Source organism: Mobula birostris, chromosome 6 (genome assembly GCF_030028105.1).
Source record: "Mobula birostris isolate sMobBir1 chromosome 6, sMobBir1.hap1, whole genome shotgun sequence".
Taxonomy (NCBI): domain Eukaryota; kingdom Metazoa; phylum Chordata; class Chondrichthyes; order Myliobatiformes; family Myliobatidae; genus Mobula; species Mobula birostris.
The window spans coordinates 110575625-110598860 of NC_092375.1; the positions used below are offsets into that span (position 1 = coordinate 110575625).

Sequence of the window (23236 nt, forward strand, 5' to 3'; positions counted from 1 at the left end):
AAATGTGTCAACAGTGATACCGTTGCTTGGAAAACACTCAGTGAATAGAAACAAATCATCTCAATGGACATGGGTAATACAGTCTAACAAAGTAGATATGGAGGACTCAAATTTGTATTATACACAGTAATGAAGCAGAACTTCAAGATCCCATGCACTGAAACAGACGAATATCTGCAGGACTATATTGTACTGAGTTACCACCAATGCCTCACTTAACTGCAGACTGGACACGTGTTGTTGAGAAGGCAAGGGAGATAATCCATCAATGGACTGAACACACTAACATTACTAAAACACATGCTGGTAAGGCAAATGAAACATTCAATGACCCAGGCTTTTCGAGTAAGTTTTGGAATTGGAGGACAAATGTTCAAATACATCCGTGGGTAAGACTAGTATCACATGCTGCTGTAATACTGATTTTATGTGCCCTGATAATTGTATTGCTCAATGTATATCAACTGAGAAGATCGAAGGCTGAAATAATGGGAAAAATCGAGGGCAACGCTTTCAAGAAACAGCAGAGACGAGTATCAGTATAAAGTGGGTGAATTTAGTTAGTAAATGTATATTTTTTTTATAGAATGTAAGTGTTGCACACCTGCTGGGTTCCATGGCAGTCCTATGGGCAGTCAACTGAATGAGAAGAGGATAATGATTCTAAGGTAAATATCTTTGGATCAAGAGCAGCAAGATGTTGGCCAGAAGAAACTACAGTCGGATCAAGGACAGGGGAAGCAGACAAGCCAGTTGTCTTTGTTTCTCCCATTTTGTGGACTCTGAACTGATCCTTGACTCTGGGACAATCTAATCAGAGCAATATACCTGAGACCATTCTCAGAGGAGTAGCTACTTGTTACGTAAAGTGCCAGACCTGCAATCGGTAATCTTGTTAGACTCTGTCTGGGTTGCCTCATTTAACTGGTTTGGACCACTCAGAGTGTAAAGATACAAATACACAAGGCTCGGGTGGGCAGAGCCATGGAACAATGTTGGCTGTAGCCCTGTACAATGAACAGTAAGAAGGTGATCCAGGTAGGTCAGGTGACCTTGAGCCAGTGGGATGGAGATCCAATGGTCCAATTGATGAGGAACAGTATAAGAATCAGGAGCTCCAAACACGTAGGGGCGATAACTCTCCAGCAGCCAGAGACCAACAATCGTGGATAAGGAGGACCCCATGGACACGTGGAGGTCAGGACCACGAGGAACGCCCGGCCAGCGTAGACTCCTTTCCTGGGTATTACCTTTTCTCTTCATTGACTGTTCATGGAGTGTCAAGGAATACTAGTAGGGTGCACACAGAGACAGTTTGTGAACTCACGTGCTTTTAGTTGAAACAATAAAAGTCACTTGTCGGTAACTGCAGATTCTCTGTGCCTCACTGATCATTATTACAAGGGGTGATTCTTGTAACAGTTGTCTTCCTGTTTAACACTGCTGTCTAATAAAGCAGATTCATAGGGAATTCCTGAAAACATGGATTATTTCTATGGTAAGTTTTGTCTACAGGAGTTGGGATGTTATTTTGAAATAAGACATCGGTGAGGCAAAATCTGGAATACTGTTTGCAGTTCTGGTCACCTACCTACAGGAAAGATATCAGTAAGTACAAAGAAAATTTGCAAGGATGGCACCGGGATTTGAGGACCTGACTTATAGGGAAAGGTTGAATAGATTAGGACCTTATTCCTCGGAGTGTAGGAGAATTGGGGAAGACTTGACAGAGGTTTTCAAAATTATAAGAAGTATAGGTAGGATAAATGCAAGCAGGCATTTTCCACTGAGGTTAAGGTATCACTAGAACTGGAAGTCATAGGTTAAGGATGAAAGGTGAAATATTTAAAGGGAATTTGAAGGGGAATTTCTTCACGCAGAGGGTGATGAGAATGCGGACAAACTGCCAGTGAAAATGCTGGATGCGGACTCAACATTAAAGAGAAGTTTGGATAGTTACATGGATGGGAAGGGTGTGGAGGGATATAGTCCAGGTGTGGGTCTATGGGACTAGTCTGGCACTGACTAGATGGGACGAAGGGCCTGTTTCTGTGCAGTAATGTTCTATGACATTGAACAAATAAGTGACGACAACTTGTACAGTCCTAAATACTGAGGCCTCGATTAAATATACTAATCTTGAAAGATTCCAGTCACCATTTATATTCAAAGCACATTTGTTTGAACAAAAATTGATTGACAGAGTTCTGGTGCCTCCTACAATCTCATTCTGTGGAACAGAAGACAAGGATCTCAGGTGGGAAAAGGGTCTAAGGTAGCAAAAAAGACAACAACCTACATTAATATAATAAAAATCAAGTACTGAACCACTGCTTTACAGATAAAAGTGATATAGCTAAAGGTGGTGACGAGCATGAGACGGGTATGGAAGGCTGTTGTCCAGGCGTGGGTCAATGGCACTAGGCAGAATAACAGTTTGACATGGACTAGAATGGCTGAAGGGCCTGTTTCTGTGCTGTGGTGCTCAATGTCACTGGACATCAGGAAACACTCTCATAGAGCACTGTTATTCAGCCTTGTCCCATCAACCCACACCCCTCCCATCCATATACACATCCAAATTTCACTTAAATGTTGCAACTGAACCCACATCCACCACTTCCACTGATTTCACACTCTCACCACCCTCTGAGTGAAGAAGCTCCCCCTCAGGTTACTCTGAAATATTTCACCTTTCATCTTTAACCTATGGCCTCTAGTTCTAGTCTCACCCAACCTCAGTGAAAAAAGTCTTCTTGCATTAACCTTGGCTGTATCCCTCATAATTTTGTATACCTCCGTCAAATCTTCCCTCATTCTCCTACACTCCAGAAAAGAAATCCCTAACCTATTTAACCTTTTCCCTATAACTCAGGTCTTTAGGTACAAAATCCTTGTAAATTGTGTCTGTACTATTTCAATCTTACTGATTCTTTCCAGTAGGTACTGTAGGTCATGATGAAAATGACCATTCCTTTCTGTAAACCAGAAAAAGGTGTTCAAGGAGCAGCCCCCAACGTGTGGTCTCAACTCTTGGTCTACTAGGCTGCATTTATCCCAGATCTCTTACACGCTTCTGAGACTTGGAATGATGTAGCGGGGACAAAAGGCACTGGAGAGTTACCACAATGCTGCCTCAGCAAAACCATCCAAATCCATTGCTAGTATAACTGAATCCAGTCTCAGTGTCCTCTCCCAGGCCACACGTCTCCAAAAATAGACACACCATGCCGAGTTCTGGCTCAGGAAGTGATTAGCAGAGAGACAGACCCCCACTGACTCCTGGGAACCCCGGCCCATGATTACTCACAGTGGAGAAGGAGTATCCGGGATGGTGTTGAGGACAAAGAGTCCCTGTGCCAGAAACACACTGGTGCCTAGTGTACATGGTGGATTGACAGCTTAGTCTCTATGCTAATACCACTAAAGACTCTTGCAAATTTCTACAAAGGTACCATGGAGAGCATTCTGACTTCTGTCACCACACCAGGAAGGTCCAATGCAAGAAGGTTTCAGACTCAGCCAGCAACACAGGCACTAGCCTTCTCACCATGAAGGGTACCTTCCAAAACCAGTGCTTCATCAACGTGGCATCATAAGAACTCTCACCATCCATGAAATACCCTCTTCACATTACTACCATCAAGGAGGAGCTACAGGAGGTGAAGACCTACGCTCAACATTTTAGGAATAGCCTCTACCCCTCTGCCAGCAGATTTCTGAACTATGAACCCCTGAACACAACCTCACTATTCCTCTTTAACACCATATATTAATTTACTTATTTAGAAATACAGCCCAGTGGCTGGCCTTCTGGCCCAACTAGGGTTCAATTTGAGGGTGTCTTGATGCAAAGCTCTTATCTCATGCTGCCTTGATTTATTTTATTTTTATTTTTTAGAGTAGAGATTCAGAACGGTAACAGGCTATTTCGGACCAACGGGCCAGTGCTGCCCAGTTACATCCATGTGACCATTTAACCTACTAACCCGTATGTCATTGTTATGTGGAAGGAAACTGGATCCCTCTGTTGGGCATGTGAGTGTAGTGGCTAGCATATCACCTTACAGCACCCCTGATCCAAATTCAATTCCCACTGCTATCTTTTTGTACATTCTCCCCATGGTCACGTGGGTTTCCTCCGGGTGCTCTGGTTTCCTCCCATATTCCAAAGATGTAGGGGGTTAGTGAGTTGTGGGCATGCTATGACAGCAAATTACCTATAATGCAAAACGACCTCCTGAAACAGAGAAGTTTGTTCTTTCACCTTATCAAAAAAGGCAGAAGAGGAAGTGGAAGGATAGCCTATAGATGGAGATGTTCAATTTATCTTAGTTCATACACTGCTAAAGTGGGGTTCTTCTACCCCCTAGTGGCAAGTAGTGGCTTAGCAGCTCTTATCACTGCCTTACTTCTCCTAATCAGATCTCATAATCAAGGTACATATTTATGATCAATACATTAAGATTTAAGATTTGTTGATTTGTACATTAAAGCGTACAGTGAAATGTGGTTCTTGCGTCAGCAACCAACACAGTCCAAAGATGTGCTGGGAGACCTCAGTTGGTCCCCCCCCAGCACACCCCCATTTCACTACACTTCCGATACCAACAATGCATGCCCACAACTAACTAACACTAATTCGTACACCTTTGGAATGTAGGAGGAAACGCACATGTCACAGGTAGAAATACAAACTTTTTAGACAGCAGCGGGAACATGAGGACAAGTAGAGACCCTTGGGCCCCACAAATGTTCCTACATACAATCGTCACAGATCTACACATTAATTCCTTTCTTCTAACTCAGCATAAAATCGGAATTTTAGATCAATGCACAAGATCACAAGAGGCTGCAGAGGTTTGTAGACTCAGCCAGTTCCACCATGGGCAAAACCCTCCCCACCATTAAGGACATCTTCAAGAGTTGGTGCCTTAAGAAGGTTACATCCAGTGCTAAGGACCCTCAGCATCTGGGACATGTCCTCTTATTGTTAGTACCATCACGAATCAGGTTTAATATCACTGACATAAGTCATGCAATTTGTTGTCTTGCAGCAACAGTACAGTGCTACACATTTTTTTTTAAACTATAAATTACAATAATCAATATATATAAAAATTAAATTCAATAAGTAATGCAAAAAGAGAGCAGAAATAGTGAGGTAGTGTTCAAGGGTTAGTTCATTGTCTGTTCAGAAATCTGATAGGAGAGGGGAAAAAAGTCTATTCCTAAAATGCTGACTGTGTCTTTAGGCTCCTGTACCTCCTCTCTGACTGCAGTAATAAGAAGAGAGCACATCTGATTCAGGTTCTTGACGGCTGTTTTTGGCTACACAGGTGCAGTAAGTGTCGGTATCAGAGGCCTAAACTTAGCTGCAAATAAGAGGAAGGCCGTCTCAAGAGGAGCAGCCATTGTTGAAGTGTCCCAGTGATAGAGTGGGAAGGGTTCGACATGAACAGGCGGAGCCACAGTTAAGATGAGGAAAGCCTTTTTCTTTTTTGGTATAGAGTAGTCAGGATGGAATACTCCAGTCAGATGTGGGAATTCAGGATACCTGATGGTTTCCCTGATGACTACACCTGTAGGATGTGCACCCAACTTCAATGCCTGACTGACCAAGTCAAGGAGTTGGAGCTGGAGTTGGATGTACTTCAGATCACTCGGGAGGCTGAATATATTTATAGACGAGACTTTTGAAGATGTGGCCACACCCAGAGTACAGGCTTTGGACAGCAGATGGGTGACCACCATCCCATATCAAAAACAAGAGAATAGCTAGGGAGAGGGTAGGACCACTCAAGGATAAAGGGGGAAACATTTGCTTGGATGCGGAGAATGTGAGTGAGGTACTTAGTGGTACTTTGCTTCAGTATTTACCTCGGAAAACGATATGGAGGGCCAGGAGATCAGTGCCTTCTCGCCGTAACCTTTAGTGCCCTGACCAATCAGGAAACTATCAATTTTCACATTAAATATACTAACGGTCTTGGCCTCCACAGCTGTCTGTGGCAGACCACTCCACAGATTCACTACTCTCTGGCTAAAAGAATTCCTCCTTACCTCTGTTCTAAAGGGTTGCCCCTCAATTTTGAGGCTATGCCGTCTAGTTCTGGAAACCCCACAATAGGAAACATCATCTCCACAACCACCTTATCTAGTCCTTCCAACATTCGGTAGGTTTCAATGAGATCCCCATGAATTCTTCTAAATTCCAGTGAGTACAGGCCCAAACACACATCACCTCAAGCAACACACATCAAAGTTGCTGGTCAATGCAGCAGGCCAGGCAGCATCTCTAGGAAGAGGTATAGTCGACGTTTCGGGCCGAGACTCTTCGTCAGGACTAGAAGAAGGGTCTCGGCCCAAAACGTCGACTGTACCTCTTCCTAGAGATGCTGCCTGGCCTGCTGCGTTCACCAGCAACTTTGATGTGTGTTGCTTGAATTTCCAGCATCTGCAGATTTCCTCGTGTTTGCGTTTTTAAACACACCTCATATGTTAACCCCTTCATTCCTGGAATCATCCTCGTGAACCGCCTCTAGACTGTCTCCAATGACAACACATGCTTTTTGAGAAATGGGGCCCAAAACTGTTGACAGTACTCCTGACCAGTGTCTTATAAAACCACAGCATTATCTCCTTGTTTTTATATTCTGTACCCCTTGAAATCAATACCAACATTGTATTTGCCTTCTTTACTACAGACTCAACTTGTAAATTAACCTTCTGAGAGTCTTGCACGAGGACTCCTAAGTCCACCTGCACATCTGATATTTGAATTTTCCCCCCAATTAGATAGTAGTCTGCACTTTTGCTCCTTTTACCAAAATGCATTATCATACATTTCCCAACACTGTATTCCACCTACCACTATTTTACCCATTCTTCCAATTTGTCTAAGTCCTTCTGCAAACTCCATTGCTTCCTCAGCACTACCTACCCCTCCACCCACCTTTGTATCATCTGCAAACTTTGCCACAAAGCCATCAGTTCCATTCTCCAAATCATTGACAAACAATGTGAAAAGTAGCAGTTCCAATATTAACCTTGAGGAGCACCACTAATCACTTGCAACCAATTAGTAAAGGCCCCCTTTATTCCCACTCACTGACTCCTGCCTGTCAGCCATTTCTCTATCTATGTCAGTATCTTCCCTGTAATGCCATGGGATTTTATCTTGTTAAGCAGACTCATGTGTGGCACCTCATCAAATACCTTCTGAAAATCCAAGTAAGTGACATCCACTGCCTCTCCTTTGTCCACCCTGCTTGTTACTTCCTCGAAGAACTCTTAACAGATTTATCAGACAAGATTTCCCTTTACAGAAAGCATGCTGATTTTGACTTATTTTATCATTAGTCTCCAAGTACCCCGAAACCTTTCCCTTAATAATGGACTCCAACACTTTCCCAACCACTGAGGTTAAGCTAACCAGCCTATAATTTCCTATTCTTCCTCCCTTCTTAAAGTGTGCAGAGACATTTGCAAATTTCCAGTCCTCCGGAACCATACCAGATTCAAGTGATTCTTGAAAGATCATAACCAACGCATCTGCTAACTCTTCAGCAACCTCTCTCAAGACTCTGGCATGTAATCCATCTGGCCCAGGAGACTTATCCACCTTAAGATCTTTCTGTTTGCCTAGCACTTTTTCCTTTGTAATAGCAATGGCACTCACTCCTGCTCCCTGACACTCACGGACCTCTGGTACACTGCTAGTATCTTCCACAGTGAAGACTAAAGCAAAGTAGTTATTAAGTTCATCCACTATTTCTTTGTCCCCCATTACTATCTCACCAGCATATTTTTCCAGTAGTCCAATATCAACTCTCACCCCTCTTTTACTCTTTATATAACTGAAAAAACTTTTATTATCCTGCATTATATTATTGGCTAGTTTGCCCTTATATTTCATCTTTTCCCTTATAATGGCTTCGTTGGTTGACCTTTTGTTGGATTTTAAAAACTTCCCAATCATCCAACTTCCCATTCACTTTTGCTACATTATATGCCCTTTCCTTGGCTTTTATTCAGTCCTTAACTTCTCTTATCAGCCACGGTTGCCTATCCCTGCTATTTGAGAACAACAGCTTCTGTGGAACATATCTATCCTGCGCCTTGTGAACTATTCCCAGAAACTTCAGCTACCTCTGCTCTGCTGTCATTTCCGCCAGTATCCCTCTCTAATCCACCTGGGCAAGCTCCCCTCTCATGCCTCTGTAATTCCCTTTATTCCATTGCAATACTGATACATCTGATTTATGCTTCTCCCTCTCAAATTGCAGTATGAATTCGATCATATTATGATCCGTGCCTCGTAAGGGTTCCTTCACCTTAAGCTCCCTAATAAAATCTGAATTATTACACAACACCTAATCTAAGATAGCCTTTCCCCGAGTAGGCTCAAGCACAAGCTGCTCTATTTAAATTGAATTGAATTAAATTGACTTTATTTACATCCTTCATATACATGAGCAGTAAAAATCTTTGTTACTTCTCTGTCTAAATGTACAATGTGGAATTTATAGTAATTTATAATAAATATTATGTACAACAGGATAGTCAATATAACATAGAAACGCAGTTGCGTCAGCATGAATTAATCAGTCTGATGGCCTGGTAGAAGAGGCTGTCCCGGAGCCTGCTGGTTCTGGCTTTTATGCTGCGGTACCGTTTCCCCAATGGTAGCAGTTGGAACAGTTTGTGATTGGGGTGACTCGGGTCCCCAATGATCCTTCAGGCCCTTTTTACACACCTGTCGCTGTAAATGTCCTGAATAGTGGGAAGTTCACGTCTACAGATGCACTGGGTGTCCACACCACTCTCTGCAGAGTCCTGCAATTAAGGGAGGTACAGTTCCCATACCAGGCAGTGATGCAGCCAGTCAGGATGCTCTCAATTGTGCCCCTATAAAAAGTTCTTAGGATTTGGGGGCCCATACCAAACTTCTTCAACCGTCTGAGGGTGAAAGAGGTGCTGTTTTGCCTTTTTCACCACACAGCCAGCAGGTACAGACCACGTGAGATCCTTGGTGATATTTATGCCAAGAAACTTAAAGCTGTTCACCCTCTCAATCCCAGATCCATTGATGTCAATAGGGGCTAGCCTGCTTCCATTCCTCCTGTAGTCCACAACCAGCTCCTTTGTTTTTGCGAAGTTGAGGGAGGGGTTGCTTCTTGACACCACTATGTCAGGGTGATGACTTCTTCTCTGTAGGCTGCATCATTATTATTTGAGATTAGACCACTGAATGCAGTATCATCTGCAAATTTAATTAGCAGGTTGGAGCTGTGGGTGGTGACACAGTCATGGGTATACAGACAGTAAAGGAGGGGCTTAGTACATAGCCCTGGGTGGCACCTGTGTTGAGGGGCAGAGGGGCAGAGGTGAGGGAGCCCACACTTACCACCTGCCAGCCATCTGACAGGAAGTCCAGGATCCAGCTACACAAGGCAGGGTGAAGGCCAAAGTCTCTGAGCTTCTTGTCAAGTCTGGAGGGAATTATGATGTTGAATGCTGAACTGTAGTCCAAGAATAGCATTCTCACATAAGCATCCTTCTTCACCAGATGTGTAAGGACGGTGTGTAAAGTTGTGGCTATTGCGTCATCTGTCGATCGGTTGAGTCAGTAGGCGAATTGTAGGGAGTCCAGTGTGGGTGGTAGCAAGCTGCAGATGTAGTCCTTGACCAGCCTCTCAAAGCATTTGCTTATTATTGCGACAGGATGCCAGTTGTTCAGACATGTTACTTTGGTCTTTTTTAGGTACCGGAACAATGGTGGATGCTTTGAAGCAGGAGGGCACTCTACACTGGGAGAAGGAGAGATGAAAAATGTCTGTAAACACACCTGTCAGTTGTGCCGCACACATCCTGAGTACCCACCCTGGGATGCTGCCCGGTCTCACAGCCTTGCGGCTGCCCACTCGTTGGAAACACCTGCGTACTTCAGCCTCAGGGATGACCAAGGTGCAGGTCGCATCAGCTGTAGGTCTCCTCAGGGGCTCCATGTTGGTAACATCAAATTGAGCGTAAAAGAGATTCAGCTCGCCTGGGAGAGAGGCAGTGATGTTGGAAACTCCACTGCATTTAGCTTTGAAGTCTGTGATGGTGAGCAGACCTTGCCATAAGCTGCGTGTGTTGCTGGTGGAAAGCTGTGTCCATACCTTGTCCTTGTGTTATCATTTCGCTGTCTCTGCAGAGATCGTAGCTGCATTCCTTCAGCTCCTCCTGATTACTGGCAACAGTATGCATCGCACGCTAAGTGCTGCTTGCACAGAACTGTTGATCCAGGGTTTCTGGTTTGGATAGACCCTGACCAGTTTCTGGGGCACAACACTCTCGATGTACTTCCAGATGAAACTCGTGAAAAAGTCATCTCATAGGCATTCAACAAATTCTCTCTCTTGCGATCTGACACCAACCTGATTTTCCCAATTCCCTTACATAATGAAATCTCCCATTACAATTGTGACATTACCCTTATTACATTGTTTTTCCAGCTCCCTTTACAATCTCAACCCCATACCTTGGCTACTATTTGTAAGCCTATATATGATTCCCATAATGTTTTTCTTACCCTTGCAGTTTCTTAACACCATCCACAAAGATTTGACATTTTCTGATCCCACGTCACTTCTTTCTAAAGATGTAATTCCATCTCTTACTAAAGCAGCCACACCACCGCCTATGTCTTCCTTCCTGTCCTTTCGATACAAAGTATACCCTTTGATATTAAGCTCCCAATGGCCTTCTTTCAACCACAACTCAGTGATGTCCACAACGTCATACTGACCAATCTCTAACTGTGTCACTTTCATCCACCTTATTCCGAATGCTACGCATTTAGATACAGCACCTTCAGTCCGGCATTCTTTGCCCTTTTGAATTTTGTTTCTGTGGTACAATTCAACTCTTTGCAGAGTCTGCATTTGCACCCAATCATTGGCTTGTCATTCCTTACATTCATATTACACCCTCATCTACTTGTAAACCTGCTGACTCATCCTCAGCTCTGTGATACTGGTTCCCATTCCAAGCCGTATCAGTTTAAACCACTCCTAATAACTCTAACGAACCTGCCAGCAAGGATATTGGTTCCCCTTGGAAGCTCTTCTCGAGCTTCCAGATAGGTACAGATATCAATTATAACCAATGTTTCGATGGCAGAGTCAGCCACCGAAATGTCAGTTATAATCGATATCTGTACCCGGCTCGAAGCCAGAGAAGAGTTTATTCATACACAAGGGACATTTACAAGGCACATGGGTAAAAGAAAAATGGAGGGCTGTGCAGGTGGGAATTAGAATGAATGTTTCAGGTCGGTAATGCTACATCATAACTTGGTATAGGTAGAGTGGACAGTTGGTATGTTTTTCCTGGGGCAGCAATGGTTAATACAAGAGGGCATAATCTTAAGGTGAGTGGAGGAAAGTAAAGCAGGAATTTCAGAAGTAGAGTGACACACAAAATGCTGGAGGAACTCAGAGGCCGATCTTTTCTAAACACAGAGAGTGGCAAGTGCATCAAAAGCATTGCCAGGGGTGGTAGCAAGGACAGATAAGAAACCCTTAGACAGGCACACAGATGCAAGGAAATTATGGGAGGGAAGTGTTGCATTGATTTAGGAGTAGGTTAAGAGGTCAGCACAACATTGGGGGCTGAAAGATCGGTATTATTCTATGACCTATGCTCTATGTCAAGTTATTCTAGTGCATACTTTCTGCACCCCGTTTTCAGCATTCGCATCTTTTTTGGCGACCAAAATTGGACGTTACCCATTTCTCTCTGCATCAGTGTAACTTCCTTCGCCCCAGGGTAGATGCGAGTTTGGACTGAGGTACATACCATGCTTAGAGGAGCTTCAGTGCAGCGGAATGCCCAGTAGAAAGGGACTCCAGAGAGCTCACTCCTCAAACTGACAGTGAGCTGATTGCAGGTTTGTTCACTCGTGAAGCCAGGAAGCAATTTAGTGCCCTCCGTTTGTAGAAAAGGCTCCAGCAACCCAGAGAGGTGGCGGCAGAAGGCGGAGACTGGTGCCCTTAGTCGCTTGTTCAGTTCCTGCAGAGACACAATAATATTAAGGACGACACAGATCCAATGGCTAGGACAGCCCCGATGCATGGAAACTATCCAGTTATGTCCTGTTTACTAAACACTGAACAAATCCAAAACACAACCGATTCCGCAGAGGAACAAACACAAAGTACTGGAGGAACTCAACAGGCCAAGCAACATTCAGAGAGAGGAATAAACAGTCAAAGTTCTGGCCCAAGACCCTTCATCATGACTGGAATAATGAAGGGTATCGGCTTAAAACGTTGATTGTTTATTCTTCTCCACAGATGCTGCCTGACCTGCTGAGATGGCGAGCATTTTGTGTTGCTCTGAACAAACACCATTTGTCCAGTAAACACCCAATTGATCTATTCTCCATCATTAGCAAAGCAATGCAAGCTGTCATAGAATTAAACAGCACAGAAACAAGCCCTGCGGTCCAATTCATCCGTGCCAACAAAGTCATCTATCTCAACTGCGTTTAGCTCTCCCCCTCCATGTACCATCAAAATGTCTTTTATTTAGATGTGCTCCCCCACAATTGAGCACATTTACAAGCTGCACTGTCACAAGAAAGCAACATCCATAATCAAAGACCCCCACCATCCAAACCATCCTCTCCTCTCGCTACTACCATTGGGAAGAAGGTACAGAAGTCTTAGGTCCCACACCACTGGGTTCAAGAACAATTATTACCCTTCAGGTTCCTGAACCAGTGTGGATAACTTCACTCACCTCAACTCTGAAATGATTCCAAAACCTAGAGACTTACTTTCAAGGACTCCACAACTTGTTCACAGATTGATTGATTGATTTATTTATGTATTTATTTGCACAATTTGTCTTCTTTTGCACGTTGCTTGCTTGTCAGACTTTATGTAGTTATTCATAAATTCTATTCTTTTCTTTCCTGTAAATGCTGAAAGGAAATGAATTTCAGGATAGAATGTGGTGCCATATGCAGACTTTGATAATGGCTTTGAACTTAAATACGTCTACAGTTTCCTCTAGCAGCAGTTGCATATACCCAACCCACCAGCCTGTATGAAAAGGTTGCCCCTCAAGTTCCTTTTAAATCTTTCCCCTTCACTTTGAAATTATTTTGATACTGTATACCTTAAAAAATTAATAGAAATTTGTAACATAGGAGGTGACAAGAAGACCATCACTCTTATCACTATTTAGTCTCTTCCACTTCAGTATAGAGGGCTATGCAGTAGGGAAATTCTAGGCAGTTTCTAGAGTAGGTCACATAGTCAGCACAACATTGTGGGCCGAAGGGCCTGTAATGTGCTGTAGATTTCTATGCTATATGTTCTATATTCTCTGTACATGCATTTTCTTCAGCTTTTTAATCCTTCCTTTGGGTGGCAGAGTAGCATAACGGTTAGCCTAACACTTTACAACACCAGAGACTCACGTTCAATCCCGCCACCATCGGTTGTTCCTGTGACCGCGTGGGTTTCCTCCCACATTTCAAAGATGTACAGGTTGGTAAGGGTGAGCAAGTTGTGGGCTTGCTATGTTGGCGCCAGAAGCATGGCACTTGCAGAACATACTTGGATCATGTTGGTCTTGACACAAAACAATGCATTTTACTGAATGTTTCAACATGACAAATGAAGCTAATCTTATTTTATTAAATTGCAGAATCAGATAAACTGTTATCTGATTTTTGAACACTGCTTAGGCTTAATTGGTTTCTTTAGAAAAACAAGTAAATTAATCTAGTTCAGGACAGATACTGCATTATCAGGAGAAAAAGGCTGGCACGTTTCCTAGATCAGGGAACATCAAGTTCAAAGTAGGTCTTGTCGCTGAGAATATAGTCAAGTGGTACTTATTTAGCAATAACCCACTCAGCAAACGATTAGCTGTTGGTTTAGCAGGCTACTTGGTTCCAGACCCCATTACAGCCTGGTCCAAATATAGAACAAAGAGCTGAATTCCAGATGTAAGTCAAGGTGAGAGTGAACACCCTCACTGGGCAGCATGGGAGTGTAGCAGTTTAGTGTAATACTACTGCAGCATCAGCAACTTGGGTTCAATTCCTGCCGCTCTTTGTAAGCAGTTCTCCTGTGACTGCGTGGGTTTCCTCTGGGTGCTCTGGTATCCTCCCACATTCCAAATACCTACAGGTTAGTAAGTTAACTGCTCACAAGTAATTGGGCGGCATGGGCTCACTGAGCTGAAAGGGTCTGTTCCTGTGCTGTATCTCTAAATAAAATTAAATAAATCAAGGCAGAATTTGATTAAGTGTTGCATCAAGGAACACTCATAAAACTGAACTCAACTCAGATCAGTTGGTAATAGGTTTGTTATGGTCACAGTGACAACTTTTGTTTTGCATGACATCCAGATCGATCATGCCATACACAATTATGTTCAGGTAGTACAAAAGGAAAAAGCAAAAACAGAATGTGGAAGATTGTTACAGCTACAGAGAAAGTACAGTGTAGGTAGACAATAAGGATCATGATGATGTAGATTGCGAGATCAAGACTTCATCGTTATCATACAAGAGGGCCCACTCAAGCGCTGTATAACAGCAGGTTAGAAGCTGTTCCTGAGCCTGCTCGTATGTGTCCTTAATCTTAGGGAAAATAAGACCATAAGACATAGGAGCAGAATTAGGCCATTCTGTCCATCAAGTCTGCTCTGCCATTCCATCATGGCTGATTTATTATCCCTCACAACCCATTCTTCTGCCTTCTTCACATAACCTCTGATGCCCTTAATAATCAGGAACCGATCATCTTCCACTTTAAATATACCCAATGACTTCACCTCCACAGCCAACTGTGGCAATGAATTCCACAGATTCACCACCCTCTGGCTGAAGAAATTCCTCATCTCTGTTCTAAATGGATGTCCTTCTATGCTGAAGCTATGCCCTCTGGTCCTAGACTTCTCAAGTCTCCCTCTATAGAACACATCCTCTCCATGTCCACACTATCTGGACCTTTCAAGATTCGTTAGGTTTCATTGAGATCCTCCTCCCAATTTTCTAAACTCTAGTGAGTACAAGCCCATAGCCAGCAAACGCTCTTCATGTGTTAACCCTTTCATTCCCAAGATCATTCTCATGAACATGCTCTGGACCCTTTCCTTATCCTTTCTTAGATAAGGGGCCCAAAACTGCACACAATACTCCCGGTGCAGTCTGACCAATGCCTTATAAAGCATCAACACTCCAAATACACCAATGGTTGGGATAATTTCACAGCCACAGGAAAGTGACTGTACTTCATCACATAGAGTGGGAGCAGGCCCTTCAATCCACCTCATTCATGCTAGTATAGATAGACATACCAGCCCCATTTCCCACCACTCAGTCCAGGGCCTTCCCCATTATGGCTTTTCTCAGTTAAATACTTGGTAAGTGCTGGAAGCAGACACACGTCCATCTCCTCCTTAGATGCAGAGGGACTGCTAGATTGCAGATTTCAACCTTACGATGATGAAAAATTCTGTGCAAAGTCCCCTCTATCCTTTACTTTAAACCTATATCCACTAGTTGCAGACAGGTGGGGTAATGGGAAAAGTTTCCATTATTTACCCTATATAATAGTTCAGAATCAGAGTCAGGTTTATCATTACTGACCCATGTCATGAAATTTGTTGTTTTGTGGCAGTTTAAATTTAATTTAATTTAAAGGCATCCGTAGGTCTTGCGAGACCATGGATCTACGCCTGGAAAGTCTTCACTCTCCAGGGCGCAAGCCTGGGCAAGGTTGTATGGAAGACCAGCAGTTGCCCATGCTGCAAGTCTCCCCTCTCCACGACACCAATGTCGTCCAAGCGAAGGGCATTAGGACGCATACAGCTTGGCACCAGTGTCGTCGCAGAGCAATGTGTGATTAAGTGTCTTGCTCAAGGACACAACACGTTCCCTCGGCTGGGGCTCGAACTCACGACCTTCAGGTCGCTAGTCCAATACCTTAACTACTTGGCAGTAGTACAGTGCAATACATAAAAATTACGACAAGTTACAATAAGAAATATTTTTAAAAATCAGTAGTGCAAACTGTGAGGTGGTGTTCATGGGTTTCTGGTTCAGAAATCTGATGGTGGAAGGGAAGAACTTGTTCCTAAAACATCGAGTACAAGTACTCACTCAAGCTCCTGTACCTATTCCCCGATGGCAGCAATGAGAAGGCTTGCCTTGGATGGTGAGCGTCCTTCATGATGGACGCTGCTTAGCCTATTTAAGATGCCCTTGACGGTTAGGAGGCTAGAGCCCACGATGCAGCTAACTGAGTTACAACCCTCCGCACCTATTTCCGACGCTGTGCATTGGAGCTTCCATAGCAGACAATGATACAATCAGTCGGAATGCTCTCCACGGTACACCTGTGGAAATTTACCAAGTCTCCTCAAACCCCTAATGAAGTATAGCCGCTGGTGCACCTTCTCCATAATTGCATCAATATGTTGGGCCAGGATAGACGTTCAGAGATGGAATTAAAGTTGCTCACCATCTCCACTGCTGAACCCTCCATGAGTACTGGTACGTGTTCTCCTGACTTATCCTTCCTGAAGTTCACAATCAGTTCCTTGGACTTACTGACGTTGAGTTCAAGAATGTTGTTGCAACACCATTTAACCAGCTGATCTACCTCACTCCTGCATGCTTCCTCATTAACAACTGAATCTCTGCCAACAACGGTTAATTCAGTGGCAAATTTACAGAAGGTGTTTGCACTGTCTAGCCACACAATCCTGGGTGTAGAGAGTACAGAAGTGAGCCAAGCACACATCCTAGAGATGCACCTGCAATTACTGTCAGCGAGGAGAAGATGCTATTTCCTATGCGGACTGACTGTGGTCTCCCAGTGAGGAAGCCAAGGATCCAGTACAGAGGGAAGTACAGAGGCCCAGGTTTTGAAGCTTGTTTATTGGTACTGAGGGGATGATGGTGTTGAATGCTGAGCTGTAATCAATTAACAACAGGTGACATACTACTGTTGTCCAGGTAGCCTATGGGAATTTTGTATACTTCCAAGGTAGAAGGTGGCAGCACAGGTAAACTGGTTAAGGCAGCACATGGGGCACTGAATACAAGGTTATGGCCCAATTTCATAGAACATTAGTCAGCTAGCATATTGTGTGCATTTCTGGTCAAACCGTGTTAGGAATTGGTGCTGGAACTGGATGAACTCTGGATCATTCAGGAGGCTGAGGGGTTGATTGATAGGACATAGAGAGAGGTAGTTACACAGGAAACTAGGTGACAGGAAGGGAAAGGGGATTAAGGAGCCAGTGCAGAGTATCCCTATGGCCATTCCCCTCGATAACAGATACGTAACTAAGATTACTACTTTGGGGGGGGCGGGGAGGTGGTTGACCTAACAGAGGAAAGTCACTGTGGTCAGATCTCTGGCACTGAGTCTTCCTCTGTCACTCAGAAGGGAAAGTGGGGGAAGAGGCACGTCGTGGTGATAGGGGATTCATTAGTTAGGGGAATGGATAGGAGGTTCTATGGATGAGAACAAGATTCCCAGATGGTCTACTGCCTCCAAGGTGCCAGGGTCTGGAACATCTTGGATCATGCCCTCAGTGGGAGGGTGAACAGCCAGAAGTCGTGGTCCACGTAGGTACCACTGACATGGGTAGAACGAGTGACGAGATTCTGCATAGGGAGTTCAGGGGCTTAGATGCTAGTTAAAGGTCAGGACCTCCAGGGTTGTGATCTCAAGATTGCTACCCATGGCACGTGCTAGTTAGACCAGATCTAGGAAGATTATACAGCTTAATATGTGGCTAAGGAGTTCATGTAGGAGGGAGGGCATAAGATTTGCACCTGAACTGGAGGAGGACTAATATCCTAGCATAAAGACCTGTTAATGCTGCACAGTGGGGTTTATACTAGAGTTGCAGGGAGATGGGAACCAGAGTGCTAGAACAGAGTGAAGAAGTTGTGGAGGCAGATGTTGGGAACACTCAGACAAAGTTAGGTTTAGAAAGGTTGAGCATGTGCGACTAGTGTCCTGTATAGTTCAATGTAAGAACTATCGTAGGAAAGGTGGATAATAGTGCTGAAGATGAGGAAGCTTGTCTACAAACAGGGGCAATCTGTGGTGAAGAGAGACTATTGATAGGGCAAAATTGCAGTCAATAGGATGAGTTGCAATGTAAAAGGTGGTCAAAATCGAAAAGGGTGAATACAGGACTAAAGGTGTTATATTTGAATGAGTGCGGTATATGGAATAAGGTAGATGAATTTGTAGCACAGTTGCAGATTGGCATTTATGATGTTGCAGGCATCACTGAATCATAGCTAAAAGAAGATTATAGCAGGGAGCTTAACGTCCAATGGTACACATTGCATCAAAAGGACAGACAAAAAGCAGAGGGGAAGGCATTGTTCTGCTGATTAAAAATGAACTCAAATCATTAGAAAGAGGTGACATAGGGTCAGAAGGTGTTGAATCTGTGTGGATAGAGCTAAGGCACTGCAATGGTAAAAAGACCTGATGGGAGTTGTATATAGACCCCTAAACAGTGGTAAGGACCCTCAAATTACAGAAGGAAATAGAAAATGCATGCCAAAAGGGCACTATTACAATAGTCATGGCAATTTCAATATGCAGCTAGATTGGGAAATCAGGTTGGTGCTGGATTCCAGGATGGGGAATTTCTAAAGTGCCTAGGAAATTTTCTTTTAGAACAGCTCATGGTTGAGCCCACTAGGGGATCAGCTATTCTAGATTGGGTGTTGTGCAATAAATCTGAATTGATTACAGACCTTTAAGTAAAAGAACTGTTAGGGGCAAGTGATCATAATATGATCAAATTCACCATGAAATTTGAGGAGCAGAAGCTAAAGTCAAATGAATCAGTATTACAGTGGACAAATGGGAATTTCAGGGCATGAGAGAGGAGTTGGCCAAAATTCATTAGAAAAGAACACTGGCAGGGATAATGACTGGACTTTCTGAAAGCAATTCAGAAGGCACAGGATATATACATATTAAAGAGGAAGGAGTATTCTAAATGAAAGATGACACAACTGTGGATAACAAGAGAAGTCCAAAGCCAGCATAAAAGCCAAACAGAGGGCATATAACAGAGCAAAAATTAGTAGAAAGTTAGAGGATTGGGAAGCTTTTAAAAATCAACAAAAGGCAGCTAAAAAGTCATTAAAAATCTAAAGATAGGATACAAAAGTAAGCTAGCCGATAATATTAAAGAGGATACTAAAAGGTTCTTCAGATAAATAAAATGTAAAAGAGAGGCGAGAGTGGATATCGAACCATTGGAAAATGATGCTGGAGAAGTAGTAATGGGGGCAATGAAATGGTGGATGAACTGAATAAGTGTTTTGTATCATTCTACACTGTGGAATACACTAGCAGTATGGCAGCAGTTCCAGTTGCCAGGGGTTATGAAGTGTGTGAAGTTACCATAACTAGAGAGAGGTTCTTGGGAAACTGAAAGGTCTGAAGATAGATAATTCACCTGGACCAGATGGTGTATGCCCAGAGTTCTGAAAGAGGTACTTAAATATATTGTGGTGGTATTAATAATGATCTTTCAAGAATTACTAGATTCTAGAATGGTTCCAGAGGACTGGAAAATTGCATCAATCCACTCTTCAATAAGGGACAGAGGTAGAAAAAAAGGAACTATAGGCTAGTTAGTCTGACCTCAGTGGTTGGGAAGATGTTGGAGTCGATTATAAAGGATGAAGTCTCAGGGTAATTGAAGGCACTTGATAAAATAGACCGTAGTCAGCATGGTTTCCTCATGAGAAAATCTTGCCTGACAAATCTGTTGGAATTCTTTGAAGAAATACAAGCAGGATAGACAAAGGAGAATCGGTTGATGGTATTTTCAGAAAGCCTTTGAAAAGGTGCCACACAGGAGGCTGCGTAACAAGCTACAAGCCCATGGTATTACAGGAAAAATTCTAGATGGATAAAGCAGTGGTTAATTGGTAGGAGGCAAAGAGTGGAAATAAAAGGAGCCTCTTCTGGTTGGCTGCTGGTGACTAGTGGTGTTCCACAGGGGTCTGGGTTGGGACCGATTCTTTTTATGTTATATGTCAATGATTTGGATGATGAAATTGATGGCTTTGTTGCAAAGTTTGCAGACAATATGAAGATAGATGGAGGAGCAGGTAGTTTTGAGGAAGTAGAGAGGCTACAGAAAGGCTCAGTCAGATTAGGAGAATGGGCAAAAAGTAGTAGATGGAATACAGTGTTAGAAAGTGTGTGGTCATGCACTTTGTTAGAAGAAATGAAAAGGTTCGCTATTTTCTAAATGGAGATAAAATACAAAAAACTAAGGCGCATAGGGACTTAGGACTCTTTGTGTAAGATTCCCTAAAGGTTATGGAAGGCATGTGTGATGTTGGCATTCATTTCAAGAGGACTAGAATATAAAATCAAGGTGAGGCCCCACTCGGAGTGTTGTGAGCAGTCTAGGGCCCCTTATCTTAGAGGATGTGCTGAAACTGGAGACGGTTCAAAGGAGTTTGACGAAAATGATTCCAGGACTGAATGGCTCGCCATTTGAAGAGCATTTGACAGCTCTGGGCCTGTATTCACTGGAATTTAGAAGAATGAGAGGTGATCCCAACGAAATCTATCGAATGGTGAAAGGCCTTGTTAAAGTGGAAGTCTTTATGTATATTTAAGGCAGAGGTTTATAAGATTCTTGATAGATCAGGGTACTGAAGGGATACGGGGAGAAGGCACAAGATTGGAGCTGAGAAGAAAATTAGATCAGTCATGATGAAATGGCAGAATAGACTCGATGGGTCAAATGGCCTAACTCTGCTCCTATATCTTATGGTCTTATGATATGCTCTGTCCACGCTTTTAGCGAAATGTGTGTTTGTTGAATGTATGTCTGTTGAGTATTCAGCTTTGTAGTTTCTGTATCTTGGGGAACATGATAGGTCAAATTTTTTACTGTTTGTGAATAAATAAAAAACATACTTATTTGCTGTCAGTGTTTTCTGTCTCACCTGGCAGGACCGTGAATCTGATTCAACATTATATTTTGGCACTGTGAGCAGGCTATGGGTATTTGAGCAGAACTGCATTTTTTTAAAAGGCTATGTAAAAGAGAGGACCCCTGTATGAGACATGCAGAGTCCCAGGGTGGACAGACTTCGGAAATCTCAGTAACCTACTGATGGGTTTTGGAATGTCAGTAGATTGGCCAGACCAGATAAATTTCGGCAGGATTGAAATGGGACACCACATTGTTTCCATACTTAAATCGTTGGGTTTTTCCAGGAGAAAGGACAGCTGGCGGGATGCTTTTGGCTGTTTGCAGCAATTGTAAGGCATCAGTATAAAATGATCATCAAAGTTGCTGGTGAACGCAGCAGGCCAGGCAGCATCTGTAGGAAGAGGTGCAGTCGACGTTTCAGGCCGAGACCCCTCGTCAGGACTACTTCATCCTGACGCAGGGTCTCGGCCTGAAACGTCGACTGCTGTCCTGACAAAGGGTCTCGGCCTGAAACGTCGACTGCACCTCTTCCTACAGATGCTGCCTGGCCTGCTGCGTTCACCAGCAACTTTGATGTGCGTTGCTTGAATTTCCAGCATCTGCAGAATTCCTGTTGTTTGGGTATAAAATGATAGTGTCTTTTAAGAATGAGCTCAAGGACCTCTGTCAGTGCTGTATTATTCTGACAGAATCACTATTGATGGCTCAGACTTGAGCTGCAAAGTTGGAAGATAAGAATATAGAGGTAGCTTGTCAGCTAAATAAGTTACAACACTTAGGTGCTGCGCGCCATGCAGGTTGGTAGCCCAACCCTGTTCAGGTTCAAGCAGAGTGAGAATCCTACTTTGTTCTCTGTTTTTATCCCAGAACATACCTGTGCTCTTTGTTTGAGTTCGTCCGAATTTACTTCTTCCCACCAGACACTGTTGAGATCAGAGAGCATCAGCCTGTAGGTCACCTCACCAAAAGTGGCCTTCAGCAGAAAGGGAGAATCACCAATGTGTACGGAGCTCCAGGGCTGAGCAAGGAGATCATCTGCCAGCTTTTCCAGCTCCGCCATCAGAAGGAATGTTCTGTGGATAAAAACAGAAAGAAAACCATTTCTATAGCTTTATTCAAGGATCAAGGATCAACTTTTATTTGCCATCTACACTCAGTAATCAGTTTAGTAGCTACACCTATACACCAGTTTATTAATGCAAGTATCTAATGGCACTAACTCAATACATAAAAGCATGCAGACATGGTTAAGACGTTCAGTTATTGTTCAAATCAAACGTCAGAGTGGGGAAGGAATTTAATCTAAGTGACTTTGACTGTAGAATGATTGTTGGTGCCGGACAGGATGGTTTGAGTATCTCAGAAACAGCTGATAACAAAGGATTTTCATGCACAATAGTCTCTAGGATTTATAGAGAAGGGTGCAAAAATATTTTAAAAAATCCAGTGAGTGGTAGTTCTGTGGGTGAAAGCACCTGATTAATGAGAGAGCTCAGAGGAGAATGGCCAAACTGCTTCAAGCTGACAGGAAGGGGACGTAACTCAAATAACCAATGTGTTATAACAGTGGTGTGCAGGAAATAACCAATGTGTTATAACAGTGGTGTGCAGAAGAGCCTCTCGGAAGTGGATGGGCTACAGCAGCAGAAGATCAAACAAGACTCCACTCCTGTGCCTAATAAAGAGGTCACTGAGTGTACATTTACATGTATTAGGAATTTGCTGTGATGTGTTGGTCAGGGCATGACATGTAGAATAAACTACAATGTAAAACAATTACAAAGAAAAACAAATTATATAGAAATAAAGATAGAGGTTAAAGTACAGCATAAATTTAGAGCTTAAACTCACAACCCCAGGTCAGCACAAAGTTCTTTGCCTCCAAGCAGAATAAAATAAAAATTCAAGAAACTTCTAACAGTTCAAGCAGCATAAAAATCATGAACTATTCTGTCTTTCCATAGATGCTGACTGGCCTGCTGAGTATTTCTAGCATTTTCTGTTCTTATTTCACATCTGTGGGGACACTTCTGATTCTGGTTATCACTATGATTATTATCACACGGCTGTCTGGAGGAGCTTGCAGTAGCACGAGAAGAGCAAGGATGTAATGCTGAGGCTTTATAAGGTAGACCACACTTGGAGTATTGTGAGCAGTTCTGAGTCCCTTACATAAGAAAGGATGAGCTGGCTGTCCAGAGGAGGTTCACAAGAC

The 23236-nt window shown here is 43.2% G+C and overlaps 1 protein-coding gene across 2 annotated transcripts in view; it reads right to left on the reverse strand.

The window, feature by feature from the left end:
* nhej1 (nonhomologous end-joining factor 1) overlaps positions 1 to 23236 on the reverse strand; it is a 387162-nt gene that overhangs the window by 354269 nt on the left and 9657 nt on the right. For both annotated transcript variants that reach the window (XM_072260972.1, XM_072260971.1), the window contains exons 2-3: positions 21896 to 22094; positions 11848 to 12060 (exon numbers count right to left, since the gene is read on the reverse strand). In XM_072260972.1, the coding sequence (XP_072117073.1) occupies positions 11848 to 12060; positions 21896 to 22081 (399 nt within the window). In that variant the 5' untranslated portion in view covers positions 22082 to 22094. The remainder of the gene's footprint in view (positions 1 to 11847; positions 12061 to 21895; positions 22095 to 23236) is intronic.